Source organism: Aethalodelphis obliquidens, unplaced genomic scaffold (genome assembly GCF_003676395.1).
Source record: "Aethalodelphis obliquidens isolate GAN/ISIS:26980383/991018 unplaced genomic scaffold, ASM367639v1 scaffold62, whole genome shotgun sequence".
In the NCBI taxonomy this organism is placed as follows: Eukaryota; Metazoa; Chordata; class Mammalia; order Artiodactyla; family Delphinidae; genus Aethalodelphis; species Aethalodelphis obliquidens.
The window spans coordinates 2,616,305-2,643,883 of NW_020838006.1; the positions used below are offsets into that span (position 1 = coordinate 2,616,305).

Consider the following 27,579-nt stretch of genomic DNA (forward strand, 5'->3'; position numbering starts at 1 on the left):
TCCTCAGGCTGCACAGGTTCAAGGGCTAGGTCCCACAAGAGCGTCCCCACTTCAGACACCACCACAAATGGGGTACCAGGCTACCCACAATTCTGCCCCACCCACTACAAATTCAGGGGTTCCCTTGACACCCCTCAGGCTTGAAAATTCACTAGAACTATCCACAGAACTCAGGAAAACACTTAAATATTTACCTGTATGTCATAAAGGATACAGCTCAGGAACAGCCAAATGAAAGAGGTGCATAGGGCAAGGAAGCGGGTGGGAGAATGGCTCAGAGCTTCTCTGCCCTCTCTAGGTGTCCCACCCTCCCAGCACATCAATGTGCCCACCTATCCATCAGCTCTCCAAACCCTGTTGTTCAGTGGTTTGAACGGAGGTCTCATCACATAGGCGCCGTTGATTAAATCGTTGGCTCTTGGTGGTTGCACTCAAATCTCCAGCCCCTCACCCATCCCCAGACACTGAAGAGTGGGCCTGACAGCTCCAGCCCTCTAATTCTTTGGTCTTTCTGGTGACCAGCCCTATTCTGAAGCTATCTAGGGGTCTCACCTTGAATCACCTCATTAACAGAAACTCAGGTATAGTCAAAAGTGATCCATTACAAATAACAGAAGACGTTCCTTTCACTCGGGAAATCCCCAGAGTTTTAGGAGTTCTGTGCTAGGAACCAAGGACAGAGACCAAATTTATTTTTGTTATGCCATAGTTGCCATGCAGAAAACACCTTATCCCGTCTTTCATCGCATCTTTCAAGAGGAATCAGAAATTCAACTTTTCATGTGAAGTCTCCCAATCTCTAAATGTTGACAACCATTTCAAATTTTTCAAAAACTCTTTGCAGCCCAAGCAAAACATTCGTGAAGGCTGGATTTGGCCCATGGTCTCCAGTTTGGGGCACCTGACAGAGAACTCCAGAACAGTGGTTTTCAACCCTGACTGCACACTGGCATCACCTCGGCAGCTTTCAAAAATATGTGCCTAGACTTCATGCTAAAGCAATTAAGTCAGAATCTCCTGAGCTGGGGCCCAGACACTGGTATTTTTAAAAAATAGCTCCCTGATAATTTTAATGTACCATCATTTTAAAAACAAGCTTTTTTATTTTGGAATAAGTTTAGTTTTACAGAAAAGTTACAAAGGTAATACACAGGTTTTGTACACCCTACATCCAGTTTTCCCCATTGTTAACCCTTTGCACTACCATGACATATTTGTCAGAATTAAGAAACTGACATCAGTACATTATTATTAACCAAACTCCAGACTTTATTGGAATTTCACCAATTTTTCCATTGATATCCTCTTTTTGTTCCAGAATCCAATCCCTGGTACCATTTTGCATTTGGTGGTTTTTCTCATCAGTTTGCTCTGGTCTCTGACAGTATCTCAGACTTTCCTTGTTTTCCATGAGTAGTCCCAGCCAGGTATCCTGGAAAATGTCTCCAGGTCTGCCTTTTTCGATGTTTATTTCACGATGGGATCCATGTTATGTCTAAGTTCTGGAAAGAATACCACACAGGTGAAGTGCCCTTCTTGTTATATCATATCAGGGTATAATCTCCATTTCTGAGAACACCTACTCTAGTTAATCATGGCTGAATGAAATGGAGATGGCTGGCCCCATCCAGCTTCAGCAGAGATGAAAGCAGATCAGGGCAGGAAATCAGGAGTGATGACAGGAGGCCAGCAGTGGAGCCCCATCCCTTCCAAACAAGCCAACGAACTCAGCGTCAACGGACAAAGGTTCCATTGCAGGCTTCTCCACCAACTCAACTTTAGAGAAGCCACTGCTTTCTGGTGTTATTTTCTTCCTCTGTACCATGTAGAAGTTGGTATTTCCAGTCCTGAATATATGTGATTCTAAACTTTTGGAGTGGGTTTTCATGAACCAAATATTGTCCATAGCTCCATTTCATAAGAGGAATGTGCTTCAGTGCTAAGCAAGGGGCCACCAAAATGTCAGAGTTTCTGCAAAGGGAGGTGGTAGGAAGACCAGTCTACGGCCCTATTTTGCATTTATGACACTTGTCTCCTAAAGACGTCAAGCACCTCGAAGGAAGAAAACAAATTGCAAAAACTGAGAAAATTCAACTCCTTCACTCCTCTTTCTTGCTGAAATTCACTGTTATTCCTTCTGTTACCATGGATTACGAAGCCAATGACATAATTTGTTTTGTACAAAATCTTTTCATGTTGACACTTTCAGCAAATCTTACCGGAAGCGAGGATGAATGGCTTGCAAAGCTGTATGTTCTAAGTTGCCAATAATTTGTACGGAGCCTGTGATTGCAAAACCACAAAAATTTCACAATAGTGGAAACCTTTCATTAAGCATCATAAATGACAGGGTGGATTTGTTTTAACTATGTGCGTAATCATGCTTATTGATTTAAGATCATAAACTGAGAGATTCTCCATGGAGGTGAGACAGGTAGGCTGCAAATCGTTGTACACAATACTCTGCCACCCCTGTGTGTTAAGCCTGACCCAGAACATTCTCCCGGTATTGGATCAGGCTCTCATCTGGTGTAATTTGCCCATGGGGATTGTATTGGCTATGAAACTAGCACCTATTAGTAGCTGTTGTAAAAAAGAAATGTTCTCTAAATCACAATTCAGTGGTGCGTTTCGAATGACTGAAGCCAGGTTCCTAGGCACGGAGACAAGAAAGAATGTCAAACAGGACCTTTAATGCACGTTTGTATTTAAACATCAGACCTAACAGGAAACCCTGAGACTTTATACAATGATTGGAGCGTTGTAGGAACCTAATTAATGCATCGCATTGTCGGGTGAATGGTTGGCCAGGCACACGAGCTCTTCTGAGGGATGTGAGAGGGTTCAGGTACTGCCTAGAAAGAATGAGTGCAGTTGTAGGGATTCAGTGGCCCATCTGACGGGGCCATGGAAAGGCAGCTTTGTCTGGCACGCTGCCTTTTCAGACCCACTTGATAATATTAGTGTCAGTTTCAAGTGGAGCGCATGCCAGATTGCAGATAGCTTGGGCTGGCATTTCAAATAGGCTAATTGTGAAACTGGAGAAGAAAATGGTCACATTCTTGCTAAGGTGGCCATTCAAATGCAGTCTCCCCCAGAGTTCCATGGGTCTCACTCTGAGCCTTTCCCCTCGGCAGCTCCTCGATCTCCCTCTTTGCTGGGATGGCTTGGCCTTGTTAAAATGTGCCCTGTGTATTAAAATGAAATTGTCACTGCTGGGTGGTGCCACATAACATGGTTTGACACTAAGCACTGGCAGCTACAGAAAACAGACTTTTATTGCATTTATTCTTTCAGAGATGAGAGTCTCTAAAGGCTCCTGCAGACATATATTAGTTAAATCTGAATGAAGCCAGAGTGAACACTCTACGCTGCTGTCTGGTGTTCACAGAAATGGCCCCCACTGGGCTTGGTGGGGCTGTAAACCAGTCTTAACAAAAGATGATCGTACTAGAATCCAAAAGGGAAGATATGAGGCTTTCAAACCAGGACAAAAATGTTTTAGGTGGATGGATGAGATGAAGCCACCAAGCACACACATGCTATCCCCCATCCAGTTTCAGTGTGCGTTTAGAATTCCGTGTCGTTTTAAAGACAAAAGGGGAAGGATTTGATTTGTAGGACTCTGGCAAGCAAGCTTTAGATTCTTAACTGCCTTTTATCTAGATGAGTACCCAGAGAGCGACTGAACAGGGAGGGGGCCCTGGGGCATAAGCTTTTCATTCCATAGCTCTCCTGGAATCAAAATTCCATAAAGCAACATCTGTAGTAATTAAGGATGCACATTTCCACTCCCATTCATGTCTCTGCTAGGAGGGAAGGTTATCTTCCCTAAGAGACAATGGATAGTGGGTCCTGTGGGAAAAGAGAAAGAGCAGAATTTGAGTTCTTTTGTTCCTAGAAATGGAAGTTCCCTAGTTAAAAAAAAATTAAGGGATTTCTCTGGTGCCGCAGTGGTTAAGAATCCACCTGCCAATGCAGGGGACACGGGTTCACGCGCTGGTCCTGGAAGATTTCCACAAGCCGTGGAGCAACGAAGCCCATGTGCCACAACTACTGAGCCTGTACTCTAGAACCCGTGAGCCACAACTACTGAGCCTGCGTGCCACAACTACTGGAGCCCACGTGCCACAACTACTGAAGCCCACATGCCTAGAGTCCATGTTCCACAACAAGAGGAGCCACCGCAATGAGAAGCCCGCACACCACAACGAAGACCCAATGCAGCCAGAAGTAAATAAATAAATTTATTTTTTTTTAATTAAAAAATAACAAGTTGGAAGATGTAAAATATTCCTCTGGAAAGAAAATGTGAAGGAGTTAGCAAAATTATACTTAGCTGCTCCTCAATATTTGGAATGGGAAATGATTCATCTTATCTTTCTAATCCAAATATCCTCTGATTTGGGGGAATTTGTGATTAAGCAGTGAATAAAATGCTATTTTTGTTTTTATTTTTATTTATTAAAAGTGGGTATTATTAAGCTTAAAGAGTTTTAGTTTTGCATTTCGACACAAAAGTGAGTCACTCTTCAGATGTTCTTCAAAATAACACTGTGGATCCAATGGGCATCTAATAAATGAACATTAACCTATTAACGTCAGATTAGTTTCCTGTGCTTTCTTGTCATATTAGGACCAGCTATGTAATTTGTGGGATCTAGTGAAAATTAAAAATACAAAACCCCTTGTTTAAAACGTATTAAGAATGTCAGGATGGTGACAGCAGAACTTTAAATCAAGTGCAAGATTTTTCTAAGCACGGGGCTCTGGTACTGCATGTGTACCCCTGACATTGGTCCTGCTCTGCTTCACCATCTTATCAATGCAGAAAAAATGTGCATCTTTCCCATGCTTCCTAGGAATGTGCATTGGAAAATGTTTTGTTTTGAGTCATAAGGTAATTATAGCTCCCCAGATGGAACGTGCTTTTGAAACCATCTTCAAATAGAGCCACCATATGATTCTGCAATCCCACTCCTGGGCATATATCTGGAGCAAACCGTAATTTGAAAAGGTAATATATCCCAGTGTTCATAGCACTATTTACAGTAGCCAAGACATCGAAGCAACCTAAATGTCGATCGACAGATGAATGGATAAAGAAGATGTGGTATATACATACACAATGGAATATTACTCAGCCATAAAAAGGAATGAAATAGTGCCATTTTGCAGCAACACAGATGGACCTAGAGATTATCATACTAACTGAAGTAAATCAGACAGAGAAAGACAAATATATGATATCACTTATATGTGGAATCTAAAAAAAAAAAATGATACAAATGAACTTATTTACAAAACAGAAAGACTCACAGACTTAGGAAACAGACTTATGGTTACCAAAGGAGAAACATGGGGGTAGGGATAAATCAGGAGCTTGGGATTGGCATACACACGCTATTATATATAAAATAGGTAACCAACAAGAACCTAATGTGTAGCACAGGGAACTCTACTCAATATTTTGTAATAACCTATAAGGGAAAAGAATCTGAAAAAAAATAGATATATATGTATGTATAACTGAATCACTTTGCTGTACACCTGAAACTAACACATCGTAAATCAACTATACTTCAATAAAAAAAAAAATTTCTTAACCTGGTAACTCAGATGCTCTTGCCTGCACCCCTCAGCTTATCTCCAAGAGTTTCCCTGAGTGAACCTTCCACTGGGCCACAGTGCTCTACTCACTCTACCCCATCTACAAGGACACAGCCTTCCCCCTCCCAGCCTGGCCCCTACCCTAGTTACTTCTGCAAAGGCCTTTCTGTCCTCCTGTGCCCACTTCTCAGAGTTTTCCTGGCTTCTGCAATTCCTCTCACATTTGAATTCCTCATGGTGTAATAAATATATAACTTATTTGGCATTTGCTTATATATATATTTTTTTCCTTTTCTTTTTTTCTCTGCATGTAATATGAATATGAAAACACACATAAAATTTGGATGTAAGAAAGTTTTACAAATTGTGTCAAAGGGCTCCATTCCAAGAAAGTTCATATTAATAACAGAGCAGAAAATCCAAAATTATACACTTTGCCTTTTAGACAAAAAATTTCTCACATTTCATACACATTCTTTTATACGTATGTGTGCCATTTCTTAAGTCCGTTTTTCCTCTAGTGTACCGTTTGTGGGAATTAATTTCTTTTGATCACAGTTGACCCTTTAATTTTTATCTTCCACACCCTGTTTTACAAAATAATAAAGTCCAGATATAGTTACTATTTAGAAAATGTTGCTGATACTGTTCTACTTAGGAGACAGCAACACTGCTAATGTTGGCAGTATGATGCTATGGCCCTGAATGTTATTCATTAGCTTGTATCTGAGATGCCAAAACTTGGCACAAGAAACCCAGTCTCGGAATATTGATACCTAGTTTGAAAAAATAGAAGATTGTCTGAAATTGAAAATTTAAAAAGTTCAGGACCTGAGGTTTGTGTATATATGTTCTCCTCCCACATTTGGGACCCCAAATAACTCCCTTCTGTCTCTCACCCAGTGGGTTTTCAATAAAGCCGTCATGATGCTGATGACAACACTGCTGCGTGAATCTCTCCTGTAGGCCGCCAGTTGTTTAAACGCAATGCATCCCCTCCCCTTGTTTTGTGGAGACCCTTGAGGTACAGCTTAGTCGTTCCTGTGCAGGTTGGTATCACCCAGGCCTCAGCTAAAAGCCCGCCTCTGCCACTTAACTGCCAAGGTGGTTCATCTCACTAAGCCTTGCTGCCCTCACTAGTGTGAAAGGCAATAACGAGACCTGCCTCTCTGGTTTGCTAACTCAGACATTCAACACACATTTATTGAGCACTTTCAAGTGCCAAGCATTGCTGTATGGATTAAGTAAGATAATGCCTCAGGATTACGTCTGGGTGATGACTCTGCACAGCACCGTCCACGGTGGCAACATTTAGTAGAGTAAGTGATGCTCTTAGTAGTGATGAGTTTGTGATGTTCTATCCACCTGGTCATGGTGGTCATGGCAACAGTTGGTGGTTCTGGTAAAATTCTGAAATCAAGCTTTTCTATGGTTTTCTTAATTTCCTTTTCTTTTTAATTTATTTTTCCTGGATATGTACAACTTCATGAAAGCATATGATCCCCTGTTTACTTCTTTTCCCAGAATGGAGTCTACTGAAAAATGTGAAGTGGTAATTCAACATTTTAATGGAAAATATCTGAAAACACCACCAGGCATCCCAGGTAAGAAGTACCATAAAGTAATCATTAAATAATATCTAGGCTCATTGCTGTTATCAGAATGAGTATATAGTAAAGCCCATGGTTGGCCACTGGGAGGGAAATTTTTGCCTTTAAAAATATGTATTTTTTAATACTATGTAACAACACATCTTTCTCAAAACTGCCAAAAGTGTCTTAGTGATTGTTCTTTGGCCTGTCTTTTGAATCTCTGCTGCTAATTCCCTAAAGTGAATTAGAAGAAAAACAGCAAAGAATAGGTTAAAATGCACTCGAAGTGAAGAAAGTTTGTGACTCCTATCATTAATATTGGTATCCTGATTTCTAATTTGTAACATATCTAAACAGTGATATATTATAAATAAAATGACAGTGACATCCATAGATTGAGGCCAGTTGACAGACATTTCTTACCAGTCCATGACAAGAAGAGTACAGAAAACGAGAGTAAGCATTTAGAAACTTTTATAGCAATATGACACTATCATGAAATCTTAGTGCATAACTTCATATTTTACAAAAATATCAAATGCACATTGAATTTATTTTAAGCTGTCCATGCATCAGAGATAGTCTAGGAAGCACCAGTCTAGGCTACCTCAGGGCATTTCACATTTCCAAAGGCAAAATTCTTAAGATTTGACACGTGTTAAAAGATGGTATAACTTTATGCTATTAAGAATTATAGTCAATGTAGAAGAATTGACTATATCACATGTATCAGGATATGAGCTAGAAATACCTCAACATGATATTAATTTGGAAGTAGTATATATGAAAAGTATTGAATATTAAGTGAGTAAATTAAAAAATATATCTTACTCATATGTCAATAAAACTGGAAGAAAAAATATATCTTATTCATGCATAAAAATATTAAAGGTTGAGTGAAGTTCTAAAAAATATTATAACAAATAGATAAGGAAATATCTGACTATACACGTTGGTTTATTTGTTGCTTTTCGATTTTCCGTGATTCTCAGGAGAAAAAATGTGAAATTCTTCAGTCTTACAATATTTTTCCTTTTGATGATTTTAAGCTGCCTCTCTGTAGTGTTTGCTACATGAAGTATCTACTATTTAAAACCCATGGCTAAAGAGTTCAGGGGTTGAGCATTTTGGTTCCTTAAAATATATTGAGGTTATATAGAAAAGGAAGTCTGAACAAAAAGAGAAATATTTTTGTGGCGGGATCAGGTTCCTTTTATGACTCACCCAATTTTGGGAGGATGTTGGGAAAGGAGAAAGGCCCTTCAGACTGACACTTGGATGATATGGAAAATCCCAAAGTAGGGCCCCTGGTTAATCACGAGCCGGCAGTGAAGTTGTACCTCAATTTGGTTAGTTTCCATGTGTGACATTCCCTTGAGAACCGCCTGCATTATGATCCAATTGGAGACATATGGTGTTGTTGAGAAAAGAGTTAGCAGTTTTCATCTCAGCATGTCAGCTGCCCTTGCATTTTAAGAGAAATACTTTTTTTTTTTCTTTTAGCATAAAGGACATTTTAAGACAGTCTGCTAAGACCCATCACTGAGTAAAGGAATTGCATTGTTAAAGGATTTTCCCCTTATTCATCTTATTTTAATCCAACAGATGGCTACCTATATAGAAGGCATTCAAACTAGATGTGAATTACATGGTTATGAACAAAATAGGTGGAAATTATTGTTGATTGAAGTTTTAATACAAGTCTCAGTTTTTTATGATTCTTCCTTTTTGGAAAAAGACAGTGAAATCCTTCTTGACCTGATTGATTTGAAATTGTTTTAGGTTAACCCATAGAACATACAGCTGACTAATAGAATTTAATGCTAAGGACAAATAAAGTTACTACAAGTCCCCCAAAGATCTGAGCATCCTTCCTTGAATAAGCAGGCTGTGATATTAACCTATCTAATATCATAGCTACAACCCAATGAAAACATTGTGAATAGCAAGAACTTAGTTATGGGTTTCTCTCTCACTTTTATCTTGTGGGACCATGAGAGGCAGAATAATTACACTCAGTTAAAAACTCTTAAGAGATACAACTTAATGCTTCTGAGATTAGCCTTCAACATAATAGAATTGAATATACAATATCGATCATCATCAATACTTGAATTTGCTTATTTATGCTTACTTTGGAAGTCAAATAGAGTTTAATAAAGGCTTCAAATGCTAACCGAAGACATATAACTTTTTTAATGAAGTATAGTGGATTTACAATGTTATATTAGTTCAGGTATACAGCAAAGTGATTCAGTTATATATATTCTTTTACATATATACATATTCATACATATTTATATTCTTTACCGATTCTTTTTCCTTATAGGTTATTACAAAATATTGAGTATAGTTCCCTGTGTTATACAGTAGGTCCTTGTTTGTTATCTATTTTATATATAGATAAAAACATATAGATATATCATGTAGTGTGTATATGTTAATCTAACTCCTAATTTATCCCTCCCCCTTCCCCTTTGGTAACCATAAGTTTGTTTTCTATGTCTGTGAGTCTGTTTCTGTTTTGTAAATAAGTTCATTTATATCATTTTTTTTTAGATTCCACATATAAATGATATCATATTATATTTGTCTTTCTCTCTCTGGCTTACTTCACTTAGTATGATCATCTCTAGGTCCATCCATGTTGCTGCAAATGGCATTATTTCATCCTTTTTTATGGCTGAGTAGTATTCCATTGTATATACGTACCACATCTTCTTTATCCATTCATCTTTCAATGGATATTTAGGTTGTATCCAGAGAAAACAATAATTCGGAAAGGCATATGCACCCCAAAATTCATTGCAGCACTGTTTACAATAGCCAGGACATGGAAGCAACCTAAAGATACATAATTTTTGATATTTAAATTTGGTGTGGAGTAAAATGACATAATGCAAGAGGCTGGTATTTTGGAAATCACTGAAGTAAAATGACTGCTGGGTTCATTTACTCCGTCACGACAGGGATAATTAAATTTGCGTGCATGCTGTTTGCCTTTCTTGGTCCTCATTGCTTATTTCTTGTAGATGGTTGAAGTCTTATTTTCAGAAACTCATACCTTAGTTCTATTTTCTGTTCCATCTTGAGGCATGTGAGTAGGATGTCACAATGAGCCCTGATATCTAGTGAATCCTTTGATATTTTCAAAAGAAGTGATGAATTCCTAACTTTTTAAATACTAATGTAGCTTTAGAGAGATGGTCCTTGCTTGTGGGTGCTAATTAAAATCATCTATAATTGATCTGACCACTTGCAATTAAAATAGAACTTTAAAAAATTGTAAAAACCTCAGTATTTCACTTTATCAAGGTTTGGCATTTTGAATTCAGAAATTTGTGGGTTTTTAGAACAGCACATGGATGGTTTCAATGCAGTGCCTTAAGGTTGTGTGAACGAGAGACCCACAAGGATCCAAAAATGACCTAAGATCTTTCAGACCCTAAGACAGCTGTGGAAAAGAGTGAGCCTTGCTTCTAACCTCCCTCTAAGCAAGCAGAGAGAAATCGGTACCATATTCACATCCCTTCCTTCTTCATTAGAGATAACTTGGGGAAATGTGCCATTTTTGTTCTGTCACTCTTGACAGTGATTCCTCTTAAAGTAAATGCAAAGTTCATTATTTTCCTGAGATGATGATCTAGTTTCCAAATCCCATCCTGTGTCATTTCTATAGAAGAACAAGATAAAAATCTACATCAACCCAAAACTCTGACATTGATCAGGCTTTCTCTCTCTGAGTTCCTCCTATTTGTTCATAACAGATTTAATTTTTTTTTAACATCTTTATTGGAGTATAATTGCTTTACAATGATATGTTAGTTTCAGCTTCACAACAAAATGAATCAGTTATATATATACATATATTCCCATATCTCTTCCCGCTTGCGTCTCCCTCCCTCCCACCCTCCCTATCCCACCCCTCCAGGCGGTCACAAAGCACCGAGCTGATCTCCCTGTGCTATGCGGCTGCTTCCCACTAGCTATCTACCTTACGTTTGGTAGTGTATATATGTCCATGCCTCTTTATCGCTTTGTCACCGTTTACCCTTCCCCCTCCCCATAGCCTCAAGTCCATTCTCTAGTAAGTCTGTGTCTTTATTCCATAACAGATTTAATTTTAATGAATATATCATGGATTGTTAATGCCTATTACAGCCTCCCAGAACTAGCTCTGTTCACTTTGAATTATAACGTTGTCCCCAGATTTTGGCTACCTGGATCATTGAAGCTAGATATACATCAAAGAAAATCTAATTATTTGAATTCTGGTATGTGAGGTACAGGAAATTAACTAAGACCATGTGACCATGTTGCTACCAGCAGGTGGGAAGCAGCGGCCAAAGACATGTTAAATAGCGTCAGTCATGTCATTGCTCTGCAGAAAGGGATCATCCAGTATTTTCTCCCTCCCCTAGAGGGAAAAGAAAACACTGTTCCATAAATGTCGCATGTCGTACATATTGATCTTGATGTTTTCTGGACAAAATGAAGCATCATTAGTTGCTTGCTTGCCTGACCCCAGACATTTCTTTGTTCCAAAACAAATTGCACAGCAACTTGTGCAGCCCCAAAGCGTTCCATTTTAAAAACTCTAGCAGAAAGGGTAAGTTCCTGGGCACTTCAGGGATCTGTAGGGCATGAACTAGAAAAGCTCACGTTCAAAGAGCCCGGGAGCACCACGTGCAAAGGCTTCGGCATCTAAGAACATGTATTGACGAGCAGAACATTCAGACTGCTTTGAGGAAAAAGAAATCACGTTTTGCTCTTAAACTAAGCTTTTGCCTGTAAGCACACGTTCTTATCAGTGGAGCAGTCTTTTCAGAAGACAATGGAATAACCCACTTTTAGTATGATTTTATTACTCTTTGGATAATTATATCTAATCCCAGTTGAACTCCAAGAAGTAGGGAAGGGTTGAGAGAGACCTCACCCTATTTGGGGATCTTTTCAATTTTAGCAAATCTTCTGATCAACAGAAATTTGGACAGATGAATCATGTTTTCCTAATCAGTAAAATAAAACTGTGTGCCTTCTTGATCCTTTTTTTTTTTTTTTAATTCATTTTTGGCTGCGTTGGGTCTTTGTTGCTGCGCGTGGTCTTTCTCTAGTTGTGGTGAGCAGGGGCTACTCTTCATTGTGGTACTCAGGCTTCTCATTGCGGTAGCTTCTCTTGTTGAGGAGCACAGGCTCTAGGTGCGTGGGCTTCAGTAGTTGTGGCTTGCGGGCTCTAGAACGCAGGCTCAGTAGTTGTGCCGCACGGGCTTAGTTGCTCCGCAGCATGTGGGATCTTCCTGGACCAGGGCTCAAACCCGTGTCCCCTGCACTGGCTGGCGGATTCTTAACCACTGCGCCACCAGGGAAGTACCTGATCCTTTGATATATAATTTTACACTTGTATGTTTATGTAAATAAAAACTGTGTAGGATTTTGGATGTGTATGTGTATTTAGGGGAGCATTCAAGGGAAAATATTTACAGTCTGATAATTTTTTAAAGAAAAGGGAAAAAATTAATGTTGTTTGCATAAATTTCAAACTTCCCTCAGAGTAATGTATCAACAATGTACTAAAATGAAATTTAGATTACAATTCTGAATATTTGAGCAACAGACACATTTTTATCAGGGAAAATGTTGCCAACTCTCACAAGCAGTGTTTCCTCAGTGGTACCAGTCTGATAAGTCACAAATGCAACTATAGTTGAGTAAAAGACAGCAAATAGAAAAGTATTTTCGTGTACAGTTTAGTAAAAATATATCTCTGATTCTACTCATGAGAAGCACTGCCTAACTCTGAGTTTTTCTTCTTTGTGAAACTAAAGCATCATTTGCATAATAAACTTTGCAAACACCTTGATCCCCAACTGGGCATTGCCTTAGATTTTTCATTAATAAGAGGATTTTTGCAATACTTAGGAGGTACTTTCTGTTGAGCTCTTCATCTTTAATGTTAGTGATGCTTTCTAGATTATTTCTATCTACCAAACACATAGTTGGTTGCTTCATGATGAAACACTGCTGGAGTATTATTAGTGAATTTCACAGAGCAAACTGACCACTTCATAACCAATAGAGTCTTAGAGGCTGTGAAGTCTATGTTCTTGGCCAATCATTTCTCAGCCTTTCTATGGAGCCATACCTGATACGGTGAAGGTAGTGACAGAGATTATTACATTTTGAAATCTGGATAGTGAGAGGCCAGATAGAGAAGGTACAGGGGATCATCTTCAGGAGATTAAACATGATTGGAATGGGTTTTGAGTCCTGTGCTATAGCCCTCCTCTGCCTGTGATAACAGCTGAGGAAGAGGGGTGCATCCAGGAAGCGTCCCACATCAAGCATCCAGCAAATCTCTCCACTTTTGTAATTCAGAGAAAATCTATAAAATCTAAAAATCTATAAAACCTCACTCAACGTGATATGGGTTTTCTGCAAAGTTTGGGGGAGTTATCACTCCCTAGTACAACTCTCAATCAATGGGAAATGAGAGTCAGCAGATTCTAGGAGTTTCCCACAACGGTAACAAGCTCAGTGAGGCACCTTTTATTGGCTTTTCTTTCTTCCCTGACTTTCTTTTCCTTCCCTATTATGTTTCTGCTTCCTGGCCTCAGCTCCCAATTAAACCATCTTGTTCCAGGCTCTGATTTGGGGGAACTCAAATTAAGGAGGGTGATCCAGCAATTGTGGTAGAGAATTATGTTTTGATTTAAAACTTCTGGCCATAGAGGAAGAAAGGAGATACAGCTTAAGTAGTGAAGTGAATTTCATTGACCGAATATATTGTTTTCATTACTTTATTTTAAACATTTATAGTAGCATTTATGAACCATGTATTAGGGATGATAAAGGTGAATATTAGTGATCCTATACAGATGGTAGTCAGAGTTTAAAGTTAGCAAGAGAGATGTGTAAGACAATGAGGATGAAGTGCCACCATGACGTGGCTGACCTTTGAAAAACTGCAGACATGAAGAGGTGGGTCATTGATGAAAATGGGGAGAGAATGAGGGCCCAGGAAATAGTCATAATGCCAGCAAAGTGAAGGTGAGGGGTGGGCATAGAAAATCATGACACAGAGAAAAGAATTTGTGAGATTTTGGTCTTGGATAAAGGTAGAGCGGTGGCCGTTGATAATGGGTCCAGTGTGGGAACATCTGGAGTTGATGGAAGTGAAATGATCTTTAGTTGAACAACTGGGCCTTCTGATTAGTATGTTGGGAGGGTTTTCAACAATGTTGTAGATTTCCTCACTAACCTTCACTCTTCCCTTGATCTTCCCTAAAGTTCTAATCTTCATAGGAGAAGGTTAGGGAGGGTGAAGAGTGATTTTTTGTTTATGTATTTGATTCTGAGTTTTCTGAACCAGGGTTTTGTTTATTTGTTTTATTTGTTTTTATTATTGTTGTTGCTTCAAGTGCTATTGTTTAGCTCAGTGTAGATTCTCAGTAAATGTTCTTTGAAGTTGATGCACAATTCCATGAATTGAATAACCCTCATACTTATATTTGTTTTTAATGGAATTCCTAAGGATGTATGGGGGATGCCCACCTTCTGTGTCATCAGCAAACTTGGAGGAAAACATTGAGAGAAATCTTTAAATCTTTTCTTAATTTCTGACAAAAATTCTCTACAACACATTTGTATATCTAAAAGAGAGAGAGAGCTACATATTCACAAGAAAAAGAAACTTAATTTGACTGAGAAAGATTCTAGTTGCTTTTTAAAAAGCCTCATTTTCCAGGACTGCTTTCCAAGGTGTTATGCTGGTAATCAAATTGTTATTTCTTTAAAGAACTCATTCTTGAATGGGACAATGATGAATTCTGCTTTCCGACACAGAAAATAATATTGCCTGATTTATGTTGAAATAATGTCTAGATCTTAACTTCTTGCCACTGGATCTAGTTAGGCACTATTACTATGCTGTACTTTTTTTTTTTTCTTTTTTCACATAAAAATGTGACTATCTTGAGAATAAACAGAAAAGAGAGTTTCTTGGTCTATGCTTTTATTCCTTTTGGCATAAAGTCACTTCTCTCTGCCTATAGGAAGTACTGCATTGGCTTATTATTCCTATTATAATATGATATATAATACAATATGTAGTGTTTAATCAATATGATATGGACAATATGTTTTGCTGGCCATATATTTTCTATAATTATGTATAAGCACCAATGAATAGTAGCAGAATTTGTCTAGAGTCTGCACTTGGCTCCAGAATCTGATTTTTTTTAATCAAAATTTCATGGAACTGAGAAGAGGGATGAAGAGGTTTTCTATACATCTCCAGAATCACGAAGCATCTTCGTCTATTTTTATGTAAAATAATAACTCCATTCAGGTCTTCAAAAATTTCTGCATTGAAGATTTCACAGTAAAGACTTACAAGGGAATTCCCTGGCGGTCCAGTGGTTAGGACTTTGCGCTTCGACTGCAGGGCACCCAGGTTCCATCCCTAGTTGGGGAACTAGAATATCACATGCCACACAGCGCAGCCAAAAAAATAACTTACAAAATAAATTACAAAGCCTTAATTTTATTCCTAAAATGATGTTGGGCTTTGCCTTCTGTCAGCATTGCTAATGAGTAGCTAAACCATGAGTGTCTGTCTGAATGAGTCCTATTAGCAAGCAAAGAGGTTTGAGTAGCTTAAGACCAATTAAGACACAAGCCATAGAAACCAAGCTCTGAATAATTAAGTGCTTAGTGCATTTCCACATCTAGAGTTTCATTTAATAGGATCGATTTAAAAATACATTCTAACCAATTTTTGGATAAATGGATAGTAGCCTGAATTAAATTCTCGCCACTCTCTCCTCGTAACTATCAAGAAGCCTGCCATGTACACAGCTCACTATTTATGATCCAATTTTTTAGAATGAAAAGTCTGCAAAGTTTAAGAAAATATTTTAAGAGGAATATAAATGAAAACGCTCATTGAGAGCTCTGAACCAGCCATCATTTATCTTATAACTGTTTCCTCTGATTTCTTACCTCTTTAAGCCTATGAATGATGAATCAATTAGTTTATTTATTATTTTAGTCATTTTTCATTACAGAAGAAGAAATCTTTCAAAGGATATTGGCATGTTTTTGATCTTTTTTTAGAATTCATATATTTCAAAGACATATTTATCCAATTAGATTGTATATTTTTCTAAGAAAAAACTTTAATGTTTATCTTTCCCTTTTCCTCAAACAACTCATAAACTATTTGAATGTAAAGACTGCACCTTGGTGTTCATGTTTCAAGCATCTAACCCAAAGCCTGTCACAGAAGAGTACCAATAATTATTTGTTAAATGAGTCAATATCTACTTGTGATAGGCAGAATCATGCCCATCCTCCCCCAAAGAACTCTAAGACCTAATCCCCATTCCCTGTGAATATGGCAAAGGAATTAAGATTGCAGATGGAATTAAGGTTGCTAATAAACTGACCTGAAAGTAGGGAAATTATTCTGAGTGGGCCCAGTGTAATCACAGGGGACCTTAAAAGTGGAGGAGGGGACAGGACAGGAGCTCAGAGGGATGCAATAGAAGGACTTGAGCCGCCACTGCTGGCCTTAAAGATGAAGCAATGTGGGCAGCTAGCCTCTGGAATATGAAAAAAACAAGAAATTGGATTCTCCCCTAGAACCTCCAGGAAGGAACTCAGCCCTGTTGACACCATGATTTTATCCCAGTGGAATGTGTGTCAAACTTCTGACCTACAGTAGTATAAATTAGTGAATTTGTATTATTATATACCCCCATGTTTTTTGTTAATTTGTTATAGCAGTAACATAAAACTAATAGACTAGTATAGAACTCATTTCAACTGAATATCATCCAAACTGTTTCTAAATTACGTTATAAACAGCCTCTGGAGAAATTTCTTAGTTTCTCGTATTTTTAACTTTCTTTGTATTATTTGGTGGCTTGTATGTTAAACAGGAAAAACTATCCTGTTAATTATTTTGACTTTAGAGTTTCTTTATACCTTCTCATAAAGATATATTAGAATGGAAGACTTAAACATCCAAAAAGAGAGTCTTTGGAGATGGGTGATAAGGTATCAGAGAACATTTTCACTTTTTATTGAAGTACAGTTGATTTACAATGTTGTGCTAATTTCTGCTGTACAGGAAAACAACTGAGTTGTACACATATATACATTCTCTTTTATATTCTTTTCCATTATGGCTTATCCCAGGAGATTGGATATAGTTCCCTGTGCTATATAGTAGGACCTTGTTGTTTATCCATCCTAGTATAATAATTTGCATCTGCTAACCCCAAACTCCCACTCCATCCCTCTCCTCACCCCCTCCCCCTTGGCAGCCACAAGTCTGTCCTCTATATCCACGAGTCTGTTTCCATTTTGTAGATAGGGTCATTTGTGTCATATTTTAGATTCCACATATAAGTGGTATCATATGGTATTTGTCTTTCTCTTTCTGACTTACTTCACTTAGTATGATAATCTGTAGTTACATCCGTGTTGCTGCAAATGGCATTATTTCGTTCTTTTTCATGGCTGAGTAGTATTCCATTGTATATATGTACCACATCTTCTTTGTCCATTCATCTGTCAATGGACATTAAGGTTGTTTCCATGTCTTGGCCATTGTGAATGGTGCTGCTGTGAACATAGGGGTGCAGGTATAGAGAACGTTATTTTTGACCTAAAGAAATCAAATATCATTCAAACCATTTGTTTCTGTAAAATGTGCCAGGAAAAGTATACCACTGTAATCTAAAGTCATGCAAATGTGTACCTCTTAACTCTCAACCCTAATATTTGCTTTCAGTAATTGCTGTTATTTAAAAAAATCATTAGGGTTTAGAAGAGCTCAAAGAGGTTATAAAGCTGATATCAGCCTTGAGTTTTAGGTGATTATATTTAAAGCATATATGATGCCCCATTCTGGCTCACTGTCCCATGAAATGAAGAGTGCCCTAAAGCTCTGAATAGGTGAGTCCCATAGGAAAGCTTAGTTTTGAGACATAAGTAGAAGTTCAGGGAGATAATTATCAATATTTATTAAGTGTTAACACGATATACAGCTGGCCCTTGAGCAACCCCCAGGGTTGGGGCACTAACCCTTCTCGCAGTTGAAAATCCTTGTATAACTTACAGTTTGTTCTCTGCATATGTAGTTCCTCCATATCTGCAGTCCTACATCCATGGATTCAATCAACCTCGGATTGTGTAGTACTACAGTATTTCAATTTACTCTTGAAAAAATTCCAAGTATAAGTGGACCCGCCCAGTTCAAACCTGTGTTATTCAAGGATCAACTGTATATTCTTATTATTCAAGTGCTTAAATTTGTATTGATTTAAGTGCTTCTTATTATTCACAGGATTAAAATACTTTCAGGGAATTTACAAAAATATATTTCTCAGCCAAAGATGTATTACAGTTCTGTAGCAAGATTAGGGGGCTGTAAATAGGGTCATTTCCTCTTGAACTGAGAGTGGGACTTATTTCGGACCGGAAGTTGATCAAATAGTGTACTGTCACTGAAATGTCCTATAGTAAAAGACTCAGCAATTTAAGTTGATTTCTAGCTGTTTGGTGTTAGAGCAGATGTTAGCCCTCCCAGGGTGCTTGCCTGACTTCCATCAGCCAGCACCTACATCTCTCTTTCTAGGTGGGCTGCCCTCAGGCTGGGGGAGCCTGGTTTGCTGATGCACAATGAGAGTTAGAAGTATCTAGGAAGTCCCATCCCCCTGATGGGGGCAGCCCTTAAACAATGATTGACAGGAGTTGAGCTCTCTGCATCCCAGTTCTTTTGTTCCTGATGAGAACACCCTGATATACCCTATACTATCTCCACAGTTTCCCTGAGTTACCTGGACATACACATACTAGACACACGCTAAGTAAAGTAGCAATTGTTGATAGTTATCAGGCTTCTCTGCAAAAACAAGGACAGTTTCACTATTGATAAGACCTTTGTAGTGGTGGATAGAATTGCAATCCTGTGTAATGTGAGTGAGTAGGTTACTGGTGGGTAGCACGATTTAGCTGATCCCACTGTGTCTTGATAAAGGTACATCCCAAAGAATCAAAATCGTACCAATATAAAAGATAATGGGGTTTTAATACAAGCATTCCTAACAAAGCACAAAAGCATAGAAATCAAATATTGAAACTATTTTTTATGAGCAATAACTTTAAGATGGTGTGGTGTATTTGAACCAAATGGTGGTCCAGAGACCTGTGCGGTCCCTGAGATTCTTTCCCTTTCTGGTGGTCTGCAAGGTCAACATATTTTCATAATACTGGCATATTGTTTGCCTTTTTTACTCTGATTCTCTCATGAGCATAGAGTTGAGTTTCCCAGAGGCTACGTGATGTATGATATGGCAACAGATTGAATGCAGAAGCAGATATTAGAATCCAGCTGTCTTCTATTAAGCCCAAAATTACAGAGATTTGCACAAATATAAAACAAGGCCACTCTTGTGTTTATTTATTTTGTTTTTGAATATTTTTTATAAAAATATATCACTTGTGGTATCATGTGATTTTTTAAAATTTTTTATTGGAGTATAGTTGATTTACAATGTTGTATCAGTTTCAGGTGTACAGCAAAGTGAATCAGTTATACATATACCTATATCCACTCTTTTTTTAGATTCTTTTCCTGTATAGGCCATTACAGAGTATTGAGTAGAGTTCCCTGTGCTATACTTATATACTTATTAGTTATCTTAGGTCCTTATTAGTTATCTATTTTATATAGTAGTGTGTATATGTCAGTCCCAATCTCCCAATTTATCCCTGCCCCCCCTTACCCCCTGTTAACCATGTTTGTTTTCTACGTCTGTATTTTAAAATAAATTAATAAGGAAACATCTAAAGTTCTGGGTTTTTTAATGGTAAATATAAATAGATTTAACCTATGTAAGCAAAAGCTCTTTGGAGGGCTTCCCCGGTGGCGCAGTGGTTGAGAGTCCGCCTGCCGATAAAGGGGACACGGGTTTTTGCCCCGGTCCGGGAAGATCCCACATGCCGCGGAGTGGCTAGGCCCATGAGCCATGGCCGCTGAGCCTGCGCGTCCGGAGCCTGTGCTCCGCAATGGGAGAGGCCGCAACAGTGAGAGGCCCGCGTACTGCAAAAAATAATAATAATAAATTTTAAAAAAGCTCTTTGGAGTCTTTAATAATTATTAAGAGTGTAAAGAGGTCCTGAAGCAAACATATAAACAATCAACAAACAAAACTTAACAACTTTGAATGTCCCTGATATAGAGTGAAGCTCAAGGTTCAAGTCCTTTCATCTTCTCAGAATTAGAAAAGACTAATGAAGATAGCAATGATAAAAATGAAGTTTAAAATATCCTCTCATCTTTCTAATCTTATGTGGAAAAACTGGATGTGTTCTGGAACACTATTTTAAGTGGAATGATTAGGAAATACACTGCTATTAAGTGAGTTACACTATTACTTTTTGGAAGCAAGCATACAGATTCCTTAATTTATAGTGAGTCTTTTGTTTTTCAAATGCAGAGGCAATGGTTATGCTTCTAAACATATGCTTCATCATTTTATTAGCAAATAGTATATTGTTTGACCAAGTACATGAATGTTTTGTTGGAACAATGTGCATACACAGCATGTGTGGTGTGCACGGTTGTGGGAATGGAACTGTGTGATATGTGAGTGGCACATGAGTCTGTCAGAACTTAGGGAGAGTTTAAGGATAATATTTAAGAGCCAGAAGGCTAACCACAGATATGACATAGGAGTTCTGTTATCATCATAAGAACTGCTAATTTCACATAGCGCTTGTCTTCCAGCTGGACTGTACTTTGGAGTTCAACCCACCATGTGGGATGCATCTTACAGACTTCTAGGTTTGCTAGTTGAAGTAAATAATAACAGTAGTATAATAACAATAACAAATAACTAATTGAACACTGTATACTTTTAGTTTTCACATATTTTTTTTTTAATTTTCAGAAATGGTAGTCTCCTGTTCCAGAGTCCCAAAATCATGATTCTTTTAAGCTTATTGCCTCTTAACCTAATATAAAAGATCTCTAAGGAAAGTAGTTACCTAGTCATCTTTAGTAATTGGTTATCATTTTAACCCAATGAATTCATGTAAGAGATAAAAGAATGTAAGATACAATTTCTCCTGTAATTTATTTTGAAAAGACACAACTTAATATTTGTTGACATCCTTTGACAGCCCCATCACTTTTCTCATCCCAAGGACAAGTGTTTTTCCTTTTTGCTGCATGTATGATGGTAAAGAAAAGTGCAACATCCACTTGCTTGAGAGCCTCCTGGCTGGGATGCTCTTTTTCCTCTGTGAATTTACTTGGCAGGAGAACATATTCTATAGAGAAAACCATCTTCTCCCTTGGAGACTAATGGATCTCGGTTTGACTTTTGGTTCTGTCTCTTGTTACTTTTGAATATGGGCAAGTTATTTAGTCTCTTGCCAGGCTCGTCAAGGATCCTAATGTTTCCATTAAGTGTTTATAATGCCTTCTTTACCGAAGTGTTGCTAGAATTAACTGAGAGATTTTGTGCAGCTCCACAAAAGTTCTGGCAGGGAATGGTAGATATTCCCATTATAGGTAGCATCTGTTTGCATCATAAGAATCATTTCATCAACATCCACTCTCTAGGCTGGAAATATAATTTCACTTTTGAACTCTATGAACTATAATCATTGATGGACATTATCTAGTACATGGACTGTATAAGGTATACCTCTCTTAGAGCTAGGTTAAGACTACCCTTCAATTTCCAAACTTTTTCACACATATCTCATTCTAGAATACTGTCCAATTAATTAAGTGTCTCAGCAGGAGCTCAACAGTTCTCTAGGAAGGTTAGAAAAAGTAGCGCACCAGATATATATTTACCTGAAATTTGCTGTGGTGACCCCCAATTCATAAATACTGGTCACACTTCTGATAGAACCAAGACAGTCGTGTTAATGCAGAGGGTCATTATTTTAGGTAAAACAGCTGTAAAAACGAATGACCTCAAACCTCTTGTAATCATTTCTCGGCGTATCTTTGCACCTCCAGTTCACAGGTCCTAGGATCCCCCTCTACCCTAATTTCCCAAAGAAATCCTGCTCAAAAGTAAATATAACATTTTTCATGTAGATTTTCCTGATTTCCAACTTCTCTGTTCTTAAATTTCACTGCATCCCGTTGAATTGTTTTCTCCTATATTGGGTATCCATTTGTGATATAAAGCCTCGTGTGACAACTGCTGTCTACTTGCCTTATCCCACTGGATGGCAGAATTATGCCTTTTTTAATCCTTATATCTCCTCCAATGTCTAGCATTTAAACATAGGAGATGCTTAATATAGATACACTGAATTTAATTTTAAAACATTGAGCCCATTATTCCAGTGTGATTTCTTAATACTGTCTTAATAATGCATCCGATCAGTAAATACTTATAAAGTGAATATAGAAGCTATCAACTATGACAATTCCATATAGAAATATTTTGCATAATATGTTCCTTTTTGTAAATTTTAAAACATTTAAATCTCAAAAGCTTTCATTGGTTGGAAGTCAGTGTTCAAAAATACAACTATCCTTTTCTTTCTCATAAAGGTTAAATTATCTCTCCATTCTACACCCTACTACATCCGATTAAAAAAACAAAAAAGTAATGGGCTATGAAATATAAAAGAAGCAAAAAGAATATGAAATAAATGTGTTAGAACACCAAACATCCTGTTGGATTTTACAATTAATTCTACAACTTACAACAGACCTACTGTCTTTTACTTACAATCCTTTGAGAACACAGCTGTAGCCCTTTCAAAGGTTTCTCTCTTCCTAAAGTTCCTGCAGCTTCTGTCCTTGTCGTGCATAGGGGCCACAGTGCCCCATGCCATCAGCAGAATGGACTCATTAACCTTTCTGTTGATTTGAACTGTCGTTTGAATAAATATTTATACCCTTTTCCCCTGATGGCTTAATGAAGTCCTTTATCAATAGCACGAAGAGCTTCTCCCCTTGACCTTTGTCACCTGGTCGTTCAGAAAATTTTTATCAAGCTGTTTTGTTTACATTGTTAATCCCTTGCTGCCTTAGGTTTGGCACAGAAACATATTCATTCTGGATTTAGTGGAATTATTTTACACTCTTTTGGCTTCTGCAAAGAAAATAATTTCTGTCTTTGGGTTTCCTGTTTTAACCTTAGGATATAAACATTTCCAGTTTCTGAATATTTGTCTTTCTGTTTCTTGTCTGCCTGTGGAGTATTTCTCTTGATATTCTTTGTATGTGATTACTTCAATTTCACTTTTTGATAACAATACCTCCTACAAGATACAGTTAGAGGAGGTGTTAGCGAACACTATGGAGGTAATCAAACCAATATATGCGTGTATCAAACAGACACTTTGAACACCTAAGCTAAATTTACATGTTACATGTCAATTAAATCTCAATAAAGCTGGGGGAAGAAAAGATAGAGCCAAGAAATGCCTCTGTTTCCCTGTTCCCACGTTCTATCAATGAACACTTCTTTTATGAGGAGAATAAAGGGGGGTTACTATATGCCAAACATTGTGCTTAGTGCATTATGGATTATTCTGTTTTATTCTCAAAGTGCCCTTCGGAAAAAGGCACTGTTCCATTTTGCAGATGAGAAGGCTGAGACTTACAGAATTTATGTAAATTGCTCAGACTCACACATAGTAAGTGGGCTGATTGATCCCGGGATTAATTTCTGCCACTTACTGGATATATGACTAGGACAAGTTACTTAACCTCTCTGTGCCTCAATTTTCTCATCAGCAAAATGGAGATAATCATAGTTCCTTTCTGTACTATCATCGTGAGGTGGCTGTGGATTAAATAAGTTAACACCTATATATTGAACTCTTGGAATGTTCCCGGTAAATACTAAGTGCTTTTTAGGTGTAAGTAGCACTTAGTTATACTGTCATAATGTTTTTTCTTGGATGGAAAGGGGAAGTACTATAGGAGAGGAAATCCCATAACTCTTCCTCTATGTATGTTTTCCCTCCATTCCCAAACTTGGAGGACCATGTTTCTTCTTTATTTGCTAAATAAGATGAGTATTAATATTCTGTATTGGGTTAAGTGTTTCATTCCTTTAGTACATTTGAAGCCTTCCTCTTTGAGATTCAGTTGCTCACTTCAATACTTATTCTAGCTTTTAGAGGAGTAGAAATATTTGGCCATCACTTTCAGCAAACCATGTACTTCATTTTTATACTAGTGTTTAATAAGTGGTTCTCTTGTTATAAAGGAGAGGTAACCTATTTATAGAAACTTCCTTTGGAGAAACCATCTTTCTTCAAAAACTAAGCTGTAGAATGATTATTTTCTTTTATTTTTGCTGTTTTGAGTTGTATATAAAGTTTGAGAGCTGGGTCCAGAAGAAAAGGCAGATTGCTAGAAAGCCTCAATTAGAGGAATTACAGACTTGTTTTTTTCTCCTCTATGGTATCCTCTCATTGGATGGACCAAAGAAGCAATGGAAACTGAATGAGACCTGATAATGCTTTTTATTCCCTGTATTCCAAAGATACTGGAGAAAGTATCTTGCTTTCAGTACTGTTTCCAGGCTGAAAAGTACCACTTAGAAAAGCAATTACTACAGGTACCTAATTCAAAGAACTGAACAGAATTCCTTTTGTGGTTACAAAGGGGCTATGAATCTCAAAGTCATAAAGAATATCTACTGGATTGAAAAAATTTCTAGCAATCCTAGATTAAGGCCAAAAAATCAAAATCTCAATGACATGTTAGAAAATCTGTATAGTTTAATGACTGGAGGCACAAAAAGATGGTACTTTAAAGCCTGGTTTATCTGATGGTAATTCAATGTCCTTTACACTAGTAGACATTTAATATTTTTTCTTTATTTATTAAGCAAATATTTTTAATTTGAGAGTAAAGTAGACCTAGGAATACGTTTCCAGGGTGAGGAATAAACATACAGTGGAAGAAGAGTAATGAAGCGGCCAGAGAATGGGGGTAAAAGGAGGGAATGAGCAATTCCACTTGGAGGAGAGATGCCCAGATCAGATCTTGATGAATACTTTGAATTGAATAGAACTAGCTGGGGCTGGTTTGGTCTGATTGGGCTTAAACTAGGTACTTGGGTTAAGTTCCATACAGTTAGATTTTTTAGAAACCTGAAGTTGATCAATTTTATTTTTAAGTGCTTCTATATTAAAGATATTAAGCATTTGTCTATCACATTTCTTACAAGTGTTTTTACCTAGTTTACTGTTTAACTTCCATTTTTTAAAAAAAATAGTTTAATTTTTATGTGAAATAAAGTAATCTTCTCCACTATATCTTTTTAAAAAAACTTTGAATGTAAGAGATTTCATTAGCATTCACTTCTGTATCTTTTACTTTTCCTCTACATTTAACTTGTTAGTGTATTTGGTATCAACTAAGTATCTAAATTGATTATTTAACAAGGTATCTCATCAGTACTTAGAAATTAATGCATCCCTTGCACATATTTGATATTACCTTTCCCTGTGCTAGGTTAATTACCTGTGGTATGTGTGCTTACTTTGCACAAGAGTCACAATAGTACACGTATCTGACATTATACTGTATCTCATAGAGCTAGACCCTCCTCTAGATCTTACTTTCAGATTTTTATTTTTTATTTATTTTTATTTATTCTTTTTTTTAAACATCTTTATTGGAGTATAATTGCTTTACAATGGTGTGTTAGTTTCTGTTTTATAACAAAGTGAATCAGCTATACATATATATGTATATCCCCATATCTCCTCTCTCTTGCATCTCCCTCCCACCCTCCCTATCCCACCCCCCTAGGTGGTCACATACTTGAGGACACGAGGAAGGGGAAGGGGAAGCTGGGACGAAGTGAGAGAGTGTCATGGACATATATACACTACCAAATGTACAGCTAGTGGGAAGCAGCCACATAGCACAGGGAGATCAGATTTTTATCTTTTAGTTTTAGCTATTTTGCTGCCAGACCTACTTTAAAATCAGTTTTGTCACACTGTCTCCAAAATGAAAATCACATACATAGTTCCTGAAAACTCCCTTATGCTTCCCCTTTGTAGTCAAACCCTCCCTTTCCCCTTTAGTCATTGGAAACCACGACTTTATTTTCCATCCCCGTAGTTTTGCCTTTTGGAGAATGCTCTATAAATGCAATCATACAGTGTGGAGTCTTCTAAATCTGCCTTCCTTCTCTTAGCCTAAGGATTTAAAGTCCATGCATGCTGTTGAGTGATCATTAGTTCACTTCTTGTTATTTCTGTGTAGTATTTCTTTGAATTGTTGTGCCTCATTTTGTTTATTCTTCAGTTGAAAGGCAGATAAGTTTTTTGAAACTAGATATGACAAAGTACCCATTTTTGATGTCAGATCAGTGTCTTTTTTGGGGGGGAGGGGGGTACTATTAATTGGGAGTGGATCCTGGATTTTATCTAATACATGGAGTAATCACTATCTAATCCTTGACTTGTCTCTTTTGTAGCTAAATTTTAAAATACTAAGCCGTTTATTTTCCTGGAAAATTTGAAACTTGACTATGATGGATTATTTTTTCAATGTACATTTGGTTTATGTTATATTTTGAGTTGGTAATATGTACAAATAGTTACAACATTCAAAAGAACTTCACAGTGAAAAATAGTTTCTCTCCCTTTCCTGCAGTGGTCACCCTAGTTTTCTCCCTAGAAGAACTGGTGTCAACATTTCTTGTGTTTCCAGAGGCTGTTCATGAATACCAAACATTTAGATTTTCACTCCAACGGTAGCAAGTAGACACTCTCTTCTAAACCTTGATATTTTTCACTGAACAAGGTACCTTCAGATTTATTCTTCACAGTGCAAGGAAAGCCGTTTCACTATTTTTGATGGTTGTATAGTATACCATTTTATTGATACACAGTGATTTTTATAAAAATGTTCAAAGTTCCTTACTTATGAATATCTAGGTTGTTTTTTTAATCCTTTTCTATTACAAATAGCACAGAAATGAACATTGATTTTCGTACCCTTTTCACATAAATGCAACATATCTACAGGAAAAATATGGAAAGTGGACTTGGTAGGTAAAGTAATACTTTCTTGCTTATTAGATTTTGATAAATTTTGCCAAACTGCTCCTCTCATAGGTTATCCTGAGCTCCACTCACACCAGTCAGTATAAGAAGTTCTTTCTCCTGACACCTCGGCCAGTATAATGGTTATGAATCTTTTTCTTAGCTAATATAACAGGTGATGTTTTACCATATTGTAGTCTTAAGAGTAATAAAAGAAATGTAAATGAAGGTTGAGCATCTTTGCATGTGTTTAGAGCTTTGATATTTCCTCTTTTTGAACTCTGTTCATATTGTTTGTCCAGTTTTCAAC

General features: G+C 37.4%; 1 protein-coding gene across 12 annotated transcripts in view; it reads left to right on the forward strand.

Annotated features, from left to right (window-relative positions):
- The window catches only part of RBMS3 (RNA binding motif single stranded interacting protein 3), a 715,251-nt gene that overhangs the window by 486,152 nt on the left and 201,520 nt on the right, over positions 1–27,579 (forward strand). For all 12 annotated transcript variants that reach the window (XM_027088163.1, XM_027088168.1, XM_027088170.1 and 9 more), the window contains one exon: positions 7,135–7,214. In XM_027088163.1, the coding sequence (XP_026943964.1) occupies positions 7,135–7,214 (80 nt within the window). The remainder of the gene's footprint in view (positions 1–7,134; positions 7,215–27,579) is intronic.